Genomic DNA, 16,550 nt, shown 5'->3' with positions numbered 1-16,550 from the left:
ATGCTGCGAGGAGGCGAGAGATTGAGATAGATACCTAGACGAGGGAGCTGGTTCAGGCTTCAGTTCAGTCCCAACCAACACCAAAGTTGTTCAGCTACACTGGCCTTTATCGTAATATTGCATTACATTTTTGTGATACCCGATTTGAATGATAATGACGCTCACATTTTTTTTAAACTTAGATATGAAGTTGTCTTGGTTTTAATTCTTTAAAGTAGCAATGGAACAATGCAACAGAAATTGTGAATATTAGATAACATAAATATAGGAAAGTAAAGGGAGTAGTCGAGAACTGAAAGTGTAGGATATAATATCCCATATCGCTTGATGCAACAATGCTTGAATGTTGTTTAACTTATAAAGGAAAAGGCGCCCTATTGATTTCCCACTACAACAATAAGGCTTGAATTGCAAACTTTAAACGGGTTGGAGTATTTGAGCTTGCTGTGAACATAAAAAGTTTTAAAAATTTCAAAACAATGAGTGTGAGGTCTCAAAATATGGGCATATGTTAAGAATCCCATTACCTTTGGCTTAAAACAGTTTAAAAGTTTTTAGCAAGCGGGTACCCGGAATCGGAACCGGTTCCGGTGGTTATGGGAGCGGTTCTAAAATTGTAGGAACTGATGTAACCGATTCTGGTTTTAGTTCTAACATTTTATGAACCGGCGGTTCTGGTTCCACTAAATTTAGTCAGGTACCCGCCTATGCTTACCCATAGTTTGATATAGCTTTCTTAAAAAAAAGCCAATGCCCAATCATATTTTTCACAGAACTGACACCTTTATGTATGTGACTCAAATGACATCCTCAATCCGAATATGTAAATTGTTATTTTATGATCAAAATTTTAATTACACTAACATAACAATAAAATTACACTATCTGTCATAAAATCTAGGGGTGAACACGTTAACCAAAAAACAGAACCATAACAAAATTAACCGATATAACCAAATCATTTTAACAAAACCATTAGTAAAAGATATGGTGCGGTTTTTAATTTTAATTAACCGAATACATATGGTTCAATTATGGTTTTCATCTAAAATTGAACCTCATAAACCGAACCGGCTAAAACCCTAACCAAAACCAATATTAACCACTGCCAATGGTTATCGAAATACAATAACCAATTGTAATGGTTATGTTTCAGTTTTAACCAATAACCGAACCAAACTGCCTCATACATTTTATCCGTCAAACAAGGAAAATACAATAAAATTATACGATAAAACATTATACATTTATCGTTAATACATCAAAAATAAAATCCAATAGATATACATTTTTTTATTAGGACCGGTTAAAAACCAAAAGTACTAAAATCTAAGGATTTCAGGTTTATTATATTTTTATATAAACAATTATCATGTTTCTTTTATCAATTTTTATTAAAAAAGTAAAGCTATGATTTTATGAAGGGTAAATGGCACAAAAAACATTTTTTTTACATAGAAATTCGATTTTGACACCGTGTTTTTTTTGTGTCAATTTTGACACTGTGTTTTCTAATTTGTTACAATTCTGACCATTTGACCGGTTAACCAGGTTACATGCTGACGTGGCATGATGATGTGTCAGTTTTGATGATGTGGCATGTTGACATGATATGCTGACGTGTCAAAATTGATTTTTTTCCCACAAAAAACACTAAGTTTTCAATTTTTTTCGATTTTGACACTAAGTTTAATTTTTTATTTCAATTTTGACACTATGTTTTTTTTGTTCCAATCGAACATCACTTATTAATTTTTGTTCAATTTTGTTTATTTTCCATTTGAAACCGTGTAAATATATTTTTTTATTACATTTTAAACCGTATAAACATATTTTTTTTCGTTTAAAAACCACGTTTTTATTTAAATACAATGTGTTTTTTTCTTACATTCAAAAAAAGTTATATCATGAGAATCAAACTAACCATAAACTTTTAATAAGATGTAAAAATTTGATGGGTTGCAAACTTGATATCCGAGTTTTGATCGACTACATGTCTCCAAACCTCCAAACACATTTTAAAGTTGCATATTTAATATAAAATATAATTTTTATATAACTAATACATATTTATACATAAAAATATAGTTTGAATGTAAAAAAAAAATGTATTTATACAAAACTATGGTTTTTAAATAAAAAAAACATATTTATACGGTTTAAATTATTAAAAAATATTTATACGATTTCAAATAGAAAATTGTCAACACTGAACAAAATTGGAAAAAAAATGTTCATTTTGGAACAAAAAACATAGTGTCAAAGTTGAAATAAAAAATTAAACTTAGTGTCAAAATCGAAAAAAATAAAAACTTAGTGTTTTTTGTGAGAAAAAAAATTAATTTTGACATGTCAGCATATCATGTCAACATGCCACGTCATCAAACTTACACGTTATCATGTCACGTCTGCATGTAACCTAGTTAACCGGTCAAGTGGTCAGAATTGTAACAAATTAGAAAACACGGTGTCAAATTTGACACAAAAAAAAACATAATATCAAAATCAAATTTTTATGTAAAAAAAATGTTTTTTGTGTCAATTATCCTTTTATGAAGTTAATTGGTGAAAAAAATCTCTTCAATTTATCCGGGACATAATCTTTACCTAGATCAAGCAATAGTAAAACGAACCAACCAAAACGTTTTGTTGCTGATCACACGGATTACAATCGTACGGCCAACAATCCCTTGTATATTATTGGATCCAACGGCCACAAAAACATATACCCTTCCCACCTTTACTTACAAAAGCCCTACCAAATCTACGACATTTCAATCACAATCACAATCGGAATTCAATTTCATTTTTAGAGAAAAAAAAAATAAAAAAATGTCAGGAAGAGGAAAGGGAGGCAAGGGATTGGGAAAGGGAGGAGCTAAACGACATCGTAAGGTTCTCCGGGACAACATCCAAGGTATCACCAAGCCGGCGATCCGCCGTCTGGCCAGACGAGGAGGTGTCAAGCGTATCAGTGGCTTAATCTACGAGGAGACCCGTGGAGTTTTGAAGATCTTTCTTGAGAACGTCATCCGTGACGCCGTCACATACACCGAACATGCTCGCCGGAAAACTGTCACCGCCATGGATGTCGTATATGCTTTGAAGCGCCAAGGCCGTACTCTCTACGGATTTGGTGGTTAATAGAAGTTTAGGGTTTCTAGGGTTCTTGTTTGACACCAGAGTTTAATTCGAAGTGATATTACTTGTAATTGAAGTTCTTAATATAATATCAGATAGCAAGTCAATTTATGGTTTAAATTTCTTCTTTCTCGAATGATTTATCTATATCTAGCACATGGAATTTAGTTTTGTCCTTGAATTTGAATGCTTTTTAGGGCATTTGCATCTGGAAAATAGTGTAATTATTCTATCAGAGTATGCAATATTGCTTGCAGATCAAGCAACGTATTATCATTTCTAGGGTTCTAAAAGCAGTAGGATGATACTTGGTCAATTGATTTAGATATTGAATTGTTGAGAGGTCTACATAGCTTTCACTGATCATGTATTTTCCCTTTGATGTAGTCATTGCAAATAACGTATCACTCATTTTTTTAAAAACAAATCTGGACTTAGAATTTAGTAATTTGTATGTTTGACTTTTCTGGATCTGTAACCTGATCAATGAAACTCTGTGTTGCAGTTTGTGTAATCGTTCTCGAATTCGTTGATGTGTTTTTGATATGTTATTTTTTGCAATCGAGTTAAATACCACAAGATTGTATATTTTGTCTTAAAAGGAAGGATCAAATCAATAATTGAACACGGGATGCAATAATGACTCTGTTAATCCTTGTAAAAAAAAGACATGTTATTGTTAAAAGCTAAATAGCTGTTTGGGATTGTTTTTTAAACTTCAGTGTTTTTGAACAAAACTGATTATTGATTTATGGTGATGATAAAATGTGTTTTTAAAAAAATGTTAAGATCAACTTTTATGGTGACAACTTTTTATAATTGTAAAATAACTAAAAAAATACATGGAAAGAGAGGATGGAAGAAAATTTTTTATAAGGGTAAGTTATCCCTACCCTTGAAATTTTAAACCTATCCTTTTCGTTATTACTTTTCTGATGAAAAGATTTCAAATTCTTCATTAACTGTGTTTTTTAATATGTTCGACCAATAAATATAAATTGTTACAACTTCCAAGACATTGAAAATATATCATGCATGTCATCAGATTCTGTCCAGTACATTGTATATTGAAAAATGCGCGTCACTTAATTCGGGCATAAACCATCAAAATAAAAACCAGTTAACAATATACAAAATAGTCTTTTAAACAATAAACTAACGCCGACGACATTCACCCGCCACTCACCAACGGCGGCAACGCTACCGCCGTTAAGATCGAAAAATAGACATAATAAGAGCAATTACGGCTACCGTCAGAATCCCGACCACCAACCAACATTCAGATCGAGCGAAAGAGAAAGAATATCGTGAATCACTGTCGGATCTGCCTGTGCACCATTTTGAATCATCCATCGGGCTTCACCGCCGCCGCACACGACCAACAACAACTTCGGCTGTTGCTGGTTTTCCTGCCATCATTGGCGAGCAACACACACCAGTTTGAGGATAAGAAAAAAAAGGGATCGGAGGATGAGAGAAAAGAAGGAGTAGCAACTAAGGTTTATAACATAACCAATTTCATATCCTCTATTTTACATTACACTCTATCAATACTGATAATATTACATTTACACCTTCTAATATTATATTTATTTTAATTCATATATACATTGATATTTGAAGATTTTTAATACACCAACATAAAATAAATCACATAAATGATGATTACTATTAATATTTATGATTTATAGATACGATATCATGATTATTATTAATATTTATGTATTACTGGTAAATAAACTAAATAAAATATAAAATATGTTTTATGTATAAATTTTAAAATATAAAAGATATTTTAGTAATTAAATATAAAAAAGTATTAATCATTACATACTAGTAATTATAAGTGCAATCATAAGCTAATTAATTAGAATAATGATTAAATAGTAGGGATAAGCAAGAAAGGGATATAGATAAATGAAGTCTTCTATAATTGTAAAATAACTAAAAAAACATGCAAAGAGAAATAAAGAAAAAAAAGAGTTTATTACGTATAGTATTGTCATTTTCAGTTTAAAAAGCAATTATGCAATATTCAATAATTTTTTAAGCTTAATGGTTTTTTAAATAACCAATAAATCAATAAACTGTTTAAAAAAAACCAAACACCCTCTAAGTAATAACTTCTTATATGCGAAAACAGCTTAAGAGCATTTTCAATCCACTTCAATTTTCCATTTTTCATCCATTTTCTTTCCCTATTTCTCTCCAACCCTACCTTATTTATTAGGGGTGTGTATGAGGCGGTTGGTTTGTTTATTGTTCAAAACCGAACCATAACCATTACAATTGGTTAATGTATTTCAATAGCCATTGGGTAGCGGTTGATATTGGTTTTGGATAATGATTTCAGTCGGTTAATGGTTATTAAAGTTGTAAAAATCGTTCGACGTTAGCTAGTCGGTGGACTGGGGTCAATGGATTAATCGGCTAGGCGTAGATTAATCGGGTACCATTAATTGCTAATTTGTTGAATTTTAGAAAAAAAATATGACTAATATCATATCAAAGTTTGTAAATATCACTAATATGATAACAAAATAGGATAATATGATTAATACAACACTAATCATGCCTCAAATAGTTTCCATTGGAATAAAATTTCTTCAAAATGTTAAAATTGTATCATTTTATAATGTTTTCACTCATTATGTATGCAGTGATTAATCGATAGGCGCCCTCTAATCGACTGAGTAACGCCTAGGGATTAATCGGAGATTAATCGGGACCTAGTCGAGATTTTTATAATAGTACTTAACCATAATAGTTCGTAGGGGCATTTTTGTCTGCAAAAAAGTCTCATCAATTTAGAATCCAAACCAAGATCTTCAAGATTTTGAATAAAAAAAGGGACCGTCTGTGTGGTCGTTTGTCGACGGATAAGTAATGTAACGACATATATTGCATAAAGACGTCGATAAATGACTGTTGGTGGTGCAATGGTGGAAAATGGGTGGCGGTGCGTTGCTGGTGTGATAGTGGTATGAGACAAAGGGGGAGTGAGAATTAATTCGTAATGGGGGCTTTTCTGGTTTATGGTGTGTGATGTATGGTGGTGATGGTGTTTGACGGTGACAACAATATAAGGGTAGTGTTTCTCGTCTCAACATAAGGTAGAAGCACGACGACATGGGGGGTTGCGGACCCCAATGGTGGTAACCGCGACGTCTAGAGGGTGGTAGTAACAGATGGATACTAGAGATTGAAGAAAGTTGTGTGATATAAGAGATGTTGCTGGAACGATGGTATGTTTTTAGCGAAGACGATTGATTTAGGGTTTTGGTGAATAATTGTGAGTCGGGGAAAAATAGAGAAATGAAATAGTGTTTAATTCCCATATTAATTATCAAAACGGATGTGTTAGTAGGTGTGTCAGATAATTACTTGTACATGAGGCAATAAGTGTTGTACTTCTTAAATTTAAAGACATATATAAAATGTTTAATAAGATAGTGGGCATTCCTATTACTCCATGAGTGATATAGAGCTACCGAAATAATGTTATTTACCAAACGATTTCCTTCGTGAGAAGCACCTAATATTTTTGTTTGGTTGGTTTGACAATAGAAAGATTACAAAATCCGATTCTAAATATTCACATGTAATTTTTGTCCATTTGAACTCCTTGCTATATTTTTAATTTATGTTTGTTAATTTTTTTTATATATTCTAATTTTAGTTTTAAATTTATATATTACACCCGGATAGTTCGAAAAAGTGTTTTAAACATTTTACGTGAAATAATAAAATACTACATAACATAATAAATCAATTAAGCTTACGTTTACATATTAAATAAAAAAACACCATTATATGTCTACACAAACTAATTATTTCCTCGTTAAATCCAATAAATAAAATGATACAACACCTTAATCGATTATTCAATTTAAATACACTTTAAAAAAATATTAATTACTCTTACCCACTTATTTAGCACGTTGCACAATGGATGACCCGAGTTACCCTCACCTAGATCCAGCACATGTCAAACGAACCAATCAACAGCTCTAATAGCTCATCACACGGATTGCAATCGTACGGCTCATATGGCCCTTATTTCATCTCATCCAACGGATGTATACAAACATACGATCATATTCCACCTTTAAGTAGAAACCCTCACGCCGGTTTCAAACACAAGCGAAAATCGAACTCATTTCTAGAGAGAGAAAGCGAGAGAAAAAAAATGTCAGGGAGAGGAAAAGGAGGCAAGGGATTGGGAAAGGGAGGAGCCAAACGACATCGTAAGGTTCTCCGGGACAACATCCAAGGTATCACCAAGCCGGCGATCCGCCGTCTGGCCAGACGAGGAGGTGTTAAGCGTATCAGTGGGTTAATCTACGAGGAGACCCGTGGAGTTTTGAAGATCTTTCTTGAGAACGTCATCCGTGACGCCGTCACATATACCGAGCATGCTCGCCGGAAAACTGTTACTGCCATGGATGTCGTTTATGCTTTGAAGCGCCAAGGTCGTACTCTCTACGGATTTGGTGGTTGATAGAAATTTGCTATCTTTTCGTTTCTGGGTGTAGGCTTTTTATTAGTTAGATTATGTAATCTGAATTGATATGATGTGTAATTGATGCCTCTTAATACAAATTCAGTTACTTTTTATCAATTTCTTGTCGAATTCTTCATCTCGAATGATTCTCTTAATACAAATTCATCGGATATCACCGTGTATCGGATGTGTAATTGATGCTCACGAATCAATTAGTTTTTAATTTCTTGTGGAATTCTTCTTCTTGAGTGATTCTATGTTTATGCAATAGATGAGATTCAGTCAATTATTGGACTCAAGTTTGTCTACTTATGTTTATTCAAACTCCATTATTTTTTTTGTCTAATTTGATGCTTTCGAGTTTGGATTATTGTTACTGTATACGCATATTGGTTTACGGGAGTTTGGGATTGATTTTTTTATTTTGTGTAAAAAAACTTTTTTGAGGGGGTAAAAGTCAAACGATCACCTTCAAAAAAGTGAAAAATACCTGTTTGTTTAATATTTTTTGATTTTTGAAGTTAATTTATGTTTTAAAAAGGTTTGTTTAATATTTCTTGATTTTTAAAGTTAGTTTATATTTTTAAAAGGTAAAAGTTGTATTTTAAAAAAATAACCATCTATTCTTATGTAAAAAATAATTTCAAATCTTTTATAATTTTTTAACTTTTTGAAAAAATCAAAAGTTAATAGTTCACTTAAATAAAATGTCCTACTATGCACACGGTGTTGTTATTCACATTTAATTTATACAATGTCAAAACCATTTTACAAAAGCAAAACCATTTATCTTTTTATGCTTACAAACATATAAAATAAAACATTTTTTTATTTTATAAATTATTTATATTCAATTTTTAAACTCATTTTTGTATTGATGATATAATGTAACATTTGGAATCCTGGTATGTTCATTATTGCCCCTTGTGTATTGATTAATTGCATTTTGGTCTTTGTGTTGTACGCGGGGCGTACCACATGATACGCTTGGCATACAAACTGCAAAGCATGTACGCGGGGCGTACCACATTGTACGCTTAGCGTACTCATGCGAGGCTTGGACGGGGTTCCGGACACGTACACGAGGCGTACATCCATGCACGCGGGGCGAATGTGTGCTTTAATGAAAACCCTAATTTTGGGGTTGGACACTATATAATCATCTTTATGGCTCATGAAACCCTTATTTCTCAACTTCCTCTGACCTTTTAGCCTCATATTCAAAGCCCTAAGCATCTCCTTTGTGTTTTGAGCTCATTGTGTCCATTTTGGTGTGTTTTGGTCCATATTCAAAAAGTAGAGGCTTGGTGCAAGGTGGTGGATCAAGGAAGAGCTTGTGGATCTTGATTATTTGCTTAATTTCCAACTTGTTTAAGGTATAAAGCTACGAACTTGTTCATTTATGGCTTAGATCTATTATATGAGTTTTGGTCCCTTTTTGGCCCCAAGAATGAGATATAGTTGTTAATACCACTCCAGGAGCTATGAGTTGCCACTCTTGGTGTTTCTGAGGTTTAAGGTCTATAAAGTTGGCACCTTTAGGGTTTAGAATCCCCATGCATGAGTTTATGTCCATTTGGTGAAAGTATTATGCTATATCTTGAAGTTGGGCCTTTATGGGGCATGCAAAGTCACCAAGTTAGTGACTTTATGGTTCTAGATGTTTATTAGGGCTGAGATCTGTGATTTAGACTTTTGGACTTAAGCATTAAGAGCTTAAAGAGAAATTTGGTTTAATGGGTATGTACGATGGGCGTACAAGTTTGTACGCACAACGTACAAGTCTTTTTGCATGTACGCTTGGCGTACAGCTGAGTACGCCCCATGTACTCAGCGAGGTGAAATTTTGCATGTTGGGCTTTGAGTTTGGGCTTTCTTTTTGGCTTGGTTGTTTGAGTTCTTATTGGGCCATCCGAGTGTAAGTGTTTTGGACTAGGAAAAATGGCTGGGTTTTAGGTTAACGCTCATGTAAGGCGTTTGGGCCTAATTTGGAAAATTAGGCCATAATTGGGCCTTGGTTGATTAATTGGCTTTTGGGCCTTAGTCTTGGACCAAGCAAAGTTAGGGGTAAAATGGTACTTTTACCCCGAGTATGGATTATTGGATATGGTTTGGAACCTAAATGTTAATTGGGTGTTATTTTGGTATTGATAGCTCGGGGATTTGTCGGACCAGCAACCAGGATTTTTTAGTGAGATTCGGCAGTCGAGGTGAGTTTCCTCACTGAGTTTAGCGGGTCTAAGGCACCAATGCCGACCCTTATTGTTTATGTTAGGATGCTAGAAGTCTGCATGACCCTTGCATGTGTTATGTGCTGCTATGTATACCGGGCGAGGCTCGATGTCGGGTGAGGCTCGATAACTGAAACGTATGCTATTGTTTATGATCATTGTATGTGTGAGCATGATTATATATATATATATATATATATATATATATATATATTGTATGTGATGGGTTTTGAGCACTCTAACAACCTTATGGTGCACATGCAACCCTAAATGCTTTGGATCTATGTTTTCTCTAATTATACATGCAATTTGATTTTCCAAAGCATTGTCCTAACCAACATACAAAGCATGGGTACTTGAATAACAAAAACTAGTTAGATGACTTACCTCTTCTTGTAGCTTGTTAACTTGGACCTTTAAGAGCCTAGCGCCCCAAATGTGATGCCTCAAATGCTTCACAAAACACCACCAACAATGGAAGACTTGAGAGAGAGAGAGACTTGCACAAAAATCGGCTCTTACGATCTCCTAGAACCACTAGTGTCGATTTTAGGAGCTAAGGGGCTTCTTTTATAGTGTGACAAAGTCTAGGGTTACATCCATGTAAACCCTAACGGACATGACCTTTCATATTACTTAGGCTCCATGGGTTAAACCTCCATGGACTATCCATGTACTTATAACCCATCCTAAATAACCATTGGTCCACACTATAAGAATAATTGATTTACCAAATCAATCCCCATACATTTAATTAGTCTATTTTGATCACCAAATTAATTCCAAATGAATTATTGATCAATACTAATTAAATAATATGATTTCATATTAATATATTAGAACTTATAATATATTAATAAATCATAAATATCCTCTTCTCAAAAATGCATTCTGTCAAATTGTTCAGGTGAAATGCAACCCAAATGGACCATGCTACTCTCGGGTCAAGTACATACCAATTATAGTTATGGGGTTAGACACTAAATCCAACAGTCTCCCACTTGGATAAGTCTAATAACTATAGCTGCAAGTACGAGTTCAGGAACCGACTAGAAATCGTAGCTCTTAAAAGCCTCTGTCAAATTCTGTCATGTCATTTAGACAAGGCATCATATAATCCTATGTTTTTCAAGATATCAGTTGGACAAATACATGGAACAATGTCATACTAATTGCCCGACTGTTTGTTTCCCGGTTTCCGATTTGTTTGACATAAAACTTAATCGAACACATCAATTGAGTTCTGACCGGGCCCATAACATAAGTCAAAACAAAATCATCGAGGGGCCCAAGATATCGCTTTTAATCCTCCAAGGACTAAAAGGAACAAATAAACTTCGACATTATATGCTTGTACTAACTACTTGTTAAATCATACACAATAGTGTGTTTTATAACATCAAGTTACTAATGCGGTTTCGCACTATCAATGTACAACCAACTCATAGTCAATAACTCATATATCTTGGTTTGAAGACTTATATGATATTATCGTGTCACGATCACTCGAGATAAATTCCATGAAGTGATTCAAGTGAGCGTGGGTTTAATCCAATACTCAGACCTTATGAGCACTCATGAATGTTGTAGCAAACTTTGCTATGTCTAATACACTTCAGACAATCTACAAGCCAAATTCATGACAGTCTCGCCTCAATACCTACTTCCAAAGTATGATCGGCTGTGGACAGTTTGAATAATATATTTATTTTGGAAGTCATAACATGCAAAATGAAACAATAGTAAATGATTTACACAAAATAGTAACATTACTTATAAATAAAAAACACCTTTTATTCAATCATCAAATGTCAATTACATTTCAACTATTACAACTTTCTAAAATTCTATACAGTCATTAAAACTAAAATCGTCCTTCAGCCCGATGTACCTCGCATCCTGTAAGTGCTTAACCCTACTCAGTCCCTTCATGAGGGGATCTGTTGGGTTTTCCTATGAGGATCCCCTCTTTGCTACAGGGAGCCCTTCTTCTATTCGATGTCTTATGAAGTGATATTTTTTGTCGATGTGCCTGGGTCTGCCATGATCCCTTGGTTCCTTAGCTAAAGGAATCGCACTATCGCTGTCATAGAAAATCTCAATAGGCTCCTTTATAGCTGGTACAACTCCAAGGTCTCCGATGAAGTTCTTTAGCCATATTGCATCCTTCGCCGCCTCGCTTGCTGCTATGTACTCTGATTCGCAAGTTGAATAAGCTACAGTGTCCTGCTTGGAACTTTTCCCATTTATTGCTCCTCCATTCAGGGTAAATACCCAGCCTGACTGAGAGCGGAAATTATGTCTGATGGTCTGAAAGCTGGCGTCACTATACCCCATTACTCTCATGTCATCACTCCCACCGAGGGGATCAATACTTAGTCCTCCGCAGGTACTTGAGAATGTTCTTTACCGCAATCCAGTGAGCCTTACCAGGATTTCCTTGATATCTGCTGACCATGCTCAAAGCAAATGCCACATCAAGGCGAGTACAAGTCATAGCATACATGATCGAACCAACTGCGGAAGCATATGGTACTCGAATAATCTCAACTATTTCAGCCTCTGTACTCGGACTCTGAGTTTTACTCAGTTTGGTATTGCCTTGGATGGGTAAGTCACTTTTCTTGGAATCCATCATGTTAAAACTTTTCAACACCTTATCCAAGTAGGAACTCTGACTAAGTCCAATTAGTCTTTTACTCCTGTCTCTCAATATCCTTATCCCTAGAATACAAGCAACTTCTCTGAGGTCCTTCATAGCAAAACACTTCCCAAGCCAGGACTTTGTAGGGTTTTAAGCATTCTATGTTTGACTACAAGGTATGTTCCCTATGGTGTTCTTCACTCTACCTAGCCAACTCGTCGAGTGCAAGAACCGACTCGCCGAGTTGGTTGCAGATACGCTTGGACTCGTTGAGTCCCCCCATGGAATCGGCGAGTCTCCTGTGCAGACAACAAGAATTTCGACTTTTTCCGCTATTTTGCAACAAGTATCAAACAAACAAGCCTAGGCTCTGATACCACAGTAGGGTTTTGAGCAATCTAACACTCCTAAGGTGTTCATGCAACCCTAGAAACCTTGGATTTATGTGTGACTAAGATATATGCAAAAATTGATTTCCAAGGTTCATAATCCCATCTATCATACATGGGGAACTTTTCAATATAAAAGTTAGGTAGAGAACATACCTTGTAGTAGTTTGGATTCCTTGGAAAACCTTGAGAGCCTAGCACCCCAAGTGTGATGCCTCAAATGTCTCACACAACACCAAATACACTTGGAATAAACTTTGAGAGAAATGTCACACTACTAGAAATCGGCTAGCCCTCTTCAGTCTTGCTTTTCGTGCCGATTTTGGTGAACATAAGGGTCCTTATATAGCGTGTTACAATTTGGATTACACCATGTAAACCCTAATTGACATGACCTTTCATTTCCATGACCCATGGGTTATATAACCACCATGGAGCATCTTATGAGTTTTATCCCAACTTGATAATCCATGGAGCATTAGCCCACTATACAAGTATAAATAATTTACACAACCAACCCATATATTTAATTAGTCACCTCTTGATCACTTAATTAATTCTAAATTAATTCTTGATCAATACTAATTAAATAATATTATTAATATATTAGAACTTATAATATATTAATAAACCATGAGTGTTATTTCTCTCATTTTAGCCTATCCAAAGGCATGATGCCATGCAACCCAAATGGACCATGCCAAACCGGGTCAAGTACATACCAAAAATAGTTATGGACTTAGACACTATATCTAACAGTCTCCCACTTGGATAAGTCTAATAACTATAACTGCAAGTATGACTTCAGGAACCGATCAACAATCGTAGCTCTTTCAAGGTCTCTTGGAACTGAGATGATGATGATACGCCATTTAAGATAAGTGATCATATAATCCTGTGTTCTAGAAGAGGAATCAAAGATTGAAGAAATGGTTAAATCAAGAAGTCAATCATACTTCGTTCCAAAACAAGTCTTAGAGTTAAGATTGTGACATTGAGTGGAAAAGTATTAAGAAGGTTTATAACATTCATCAAATGTGGAAAGTTCTGATGTCTTAGATAAGACAAAGACCAACTAGGACCAATTTATGAAGAGTTTTGATAAAAGATACACTAACTCTTGAATATTTGTTTGTCAAGAAATGTTTTGACAAGAGAATCTTATATGTCAAGGAGTCAGTGGGAGTCTTAATGGTCTTGAAAGGTTTCAAGAACAAATCAAATAAACCTTATCGATCATCACTAGCACACGAGTTGAGGTTTACAACCTATCGTGTTGACATTATTTTGTTTCTGTGCCAATCCAATCGAGTTAATTATGCATGTGAGTCCTATGAGTTCTCATTTGAATGCATAAAAGGCAAGGACCTTGATCAATGGAAAGTACATTGATAAGAAAACGTGAGCTGCTTAACTACTTGGAAGACATGGTGGGCAGCTGTGCTACCATAAGACAAGAAATCGAGATTAAGAAAGTTCGATCCATATGAGTTTGGATTTGTCGTAAACTTTGGTTTTGACAAATTCACATGAATAGGAACAAATACACCGTTTAAATCTAAGTGTCATAAGATTTCCTCCTTCATGAAAATGATTATGAGGAAATGCTTTCACTAAGAAAGATTTTAAGAAGATAGTGATTGTAAAATTGCATTCTCAAATTCGATTATGCTTACGGTATCCCTTTCCATAATTTGAATTGTGAGGTTTGGCAATTAGTCTTAATTGTTTAGACACACATATGAACTATCTAAGGCAAAGGTGTATAAGTTCAAAATTCCTTGATAAAAGGTTATCAAAGCATTAGGTATTAGAAACATGGACTTATGAAATTCAATAGGTATTGTTTTTCTGAAAGTTAAGATGTTTATGAATACATGTCGAAGCTAGTGGGAGCATAAGTGTTAAGTTTATAATAATCATCATAATAGTGGGAGCATAAATGTTATGATTGTATGATTATTATTGCAAGTATTGCAAGTTAGCAATATTAATTATAGAAAACAAGAGTTATACCTTGCAAAGTCGTAAGGGTTGTAAAGTTGTTTTGCTATAATTAAGGGAGAGAATATTATGCTTCATTTCAAATCTAAAGGATTACGTTGAGAAATGTTAATAAATTTAGTCAAGGGTACATAGTGTGTTCTTAAAATTTCGATTATGATTACAACATTCCTCTTCACAATTCGAATTTTGAGAACATAGCAAATAAAACATTATGCGTCGTGTCCCATACGCTTCGGGTATAGGATCGATTGCAAATGCTTTAATGTTTGACCATTCTAAAATTTTCCAAATGTCGAGCGCATTTAGAGGGAAAAGGGACTAGAATTGGTTTTGACTAAAATAATTAAACAACTATCAAAGGACAATCCAAAGTTTGACGAGGATTAGTCCCTTTTGAGTAGTTGGAAGCATGGTATTGGATGGACCATATCGACATAGAAAAGATTCTATGAGTTGTCATATGGAAATTATGGAAATGTTTCCATATTGGATGGACCATATCGACATCATTACGAATAGATAAGATTCTATTAAGAATGAGTTGTCATATGGAAAATATGGAAGCGTGTCCATATTGGGAATTGAATATTGAAAAAAATCTATGTCTAAGATTAGGAACTTTTATGCAAAGGATGTTCAAAGGAATGTACTTTGAGTGAGAGACATCATATCTAAGGAATTGTCTTGTAACAATCTCCAATAGAGAACTTTGTAATATCATTGGCAATAGTCTTTGTGACTTTGGTGCAATGACATTACGAAAGGATCATTGCATAGAATGTTAGAATCTAGCATATTTTATAAGTAATAAGAATTTGATATTCTCACACTTATGAAAAAGGATTTGGAGTTGTGAAATGAGAATGTTTGGAAATGTGTTCAATTTGATCTACTTCATAAAAGTAAGAACCATAGGTAAACATTGTGTACATGCTAAGAGCATGGGACAAGTGTAATAATTCAAGTAAGAAGTTGATTACCCGAAACGACAAATAATGAGTAATCGATATGGTGATAAATAAAAGGAGTTTTATTTATACTCAAAGGTTTGAGGCCATATGGGATTAGTATTATTCTTGTGTTTCACATTTTCATGTTTTGACTTCCAGAATAATTGAATTTATTAAGAATAATCGAATTATTCGAACGGGCCACAGTCGTTCATATGTTGGAAGTAGATATGAATGAAGGCTGTCGTGAATTGGTGTGTGGATTGTCTAAAAGAGTATTAGACATAAACAAATGTTTTCTGCAATGTTCATGAGTGCTTATGAATATGATTTGCGCATTGGATTAAAACCACACTCACTTGGATCACTCCATGAATTGTATCACGAGTGATTGGTGAGACGAAAACATCTTATATTCTTGAAACCGAGATGTGTGAGTTATATCTTGAAAATCGGTTGCACATTGATAATATGTAAACGCACTAGTAACTTGGTGTTATAAAACATATTGTTGTGTGTGGTTCGGTGAGTAAGTGCAAGCAAGCATTGTATCAAAGTTTATCCGTTCCTTTTATCCAAGGTAGGATAAAAGCGATATCTTTGGGCCCCTCGATGATTTAGTGATGATAAACGTAAATGCTCGGCCGGGCTAGGGCTAATTTGATTTGTTCAATTAGTCAGTCG

The 16,550-nt window shown here is 34.4% G+C and overlaps 2 protein-coding genes across 2 annotated transcripts; both read left to right on the top strand.

Annotated features, from left to right (window-relative positions):
• The first annotated feature begins 2,774 nt into the window (after window positions 1-2,774).
• LOC111878178 (histone H4) lies at window positions 2,775-3,261 on the top strand. Its single transcript, XM_023874691.3, has one exon. The coding sequence runs from the start codon at window positions 2,833-2,835 to the stop codon at window positions 3,142-3,144; it is 312 nt and encodes a 103-aa protein (XP_023730459.1). The 5' UTR covers window positions 2,775-2,832; the 3' UTR covers window positions 3,145-3,261.
• A 4,011-nt stretch (window positions 3,262-7,272) lies between these two features.
• On the top strand, window positions 7,273-7,762 carry LOC111878177 (histone H4). Its single transcript, XM_023874690.3, has one exon. It carries the CDS (start codon window positions 7,331-7,333, stop codon window positions 7,640-7,642), a length of 312 nt encoding a protein of 103 aa, XP_023730458.2. The 5' UTR covers window positions 7,273-7,330; the 3' UTR covers window positions 7,643-7,762.
• Window positions 7,763-16,550: the final 8,788 nt, after the last annotated feature.

This window comes from Lactuca sativa, chromosome 5 (assembly GCF_002870075.4).
Source record: "Lactuca sativa cultivar Salinas chromosome 5, Lsat_Salinas_v11, whole genome shotgun sequence".
Classification (NCBI taxonomy): Eukaryota; Viridiplantae; Streptophyta; class Magnoliopsida; order Asterales; family Asteraceae; genus Lactuca; species Lactuca sativa.
Note: the sequence above shows the minus strand (reverse complement) of the source record. Positions and strands in the feature narration are given on the sequence as shown.

Coding starts and splice junctions, on each gene's coding strand:
- LOC111878177 (XM_023874690.3), top strand. CDS start 7,331: ATGTCAGGGAGAGGAAAAGGAGGCAAGGGATTGGGAAAGGGAGGAGCC.
- LOC111878178 (XM_023874691.3), top strand. CDS start 2,833: ATGTCAGGAAGAGGAAAGGGAGGCAAGGGATTGGGAAAGGGAGGAGCT.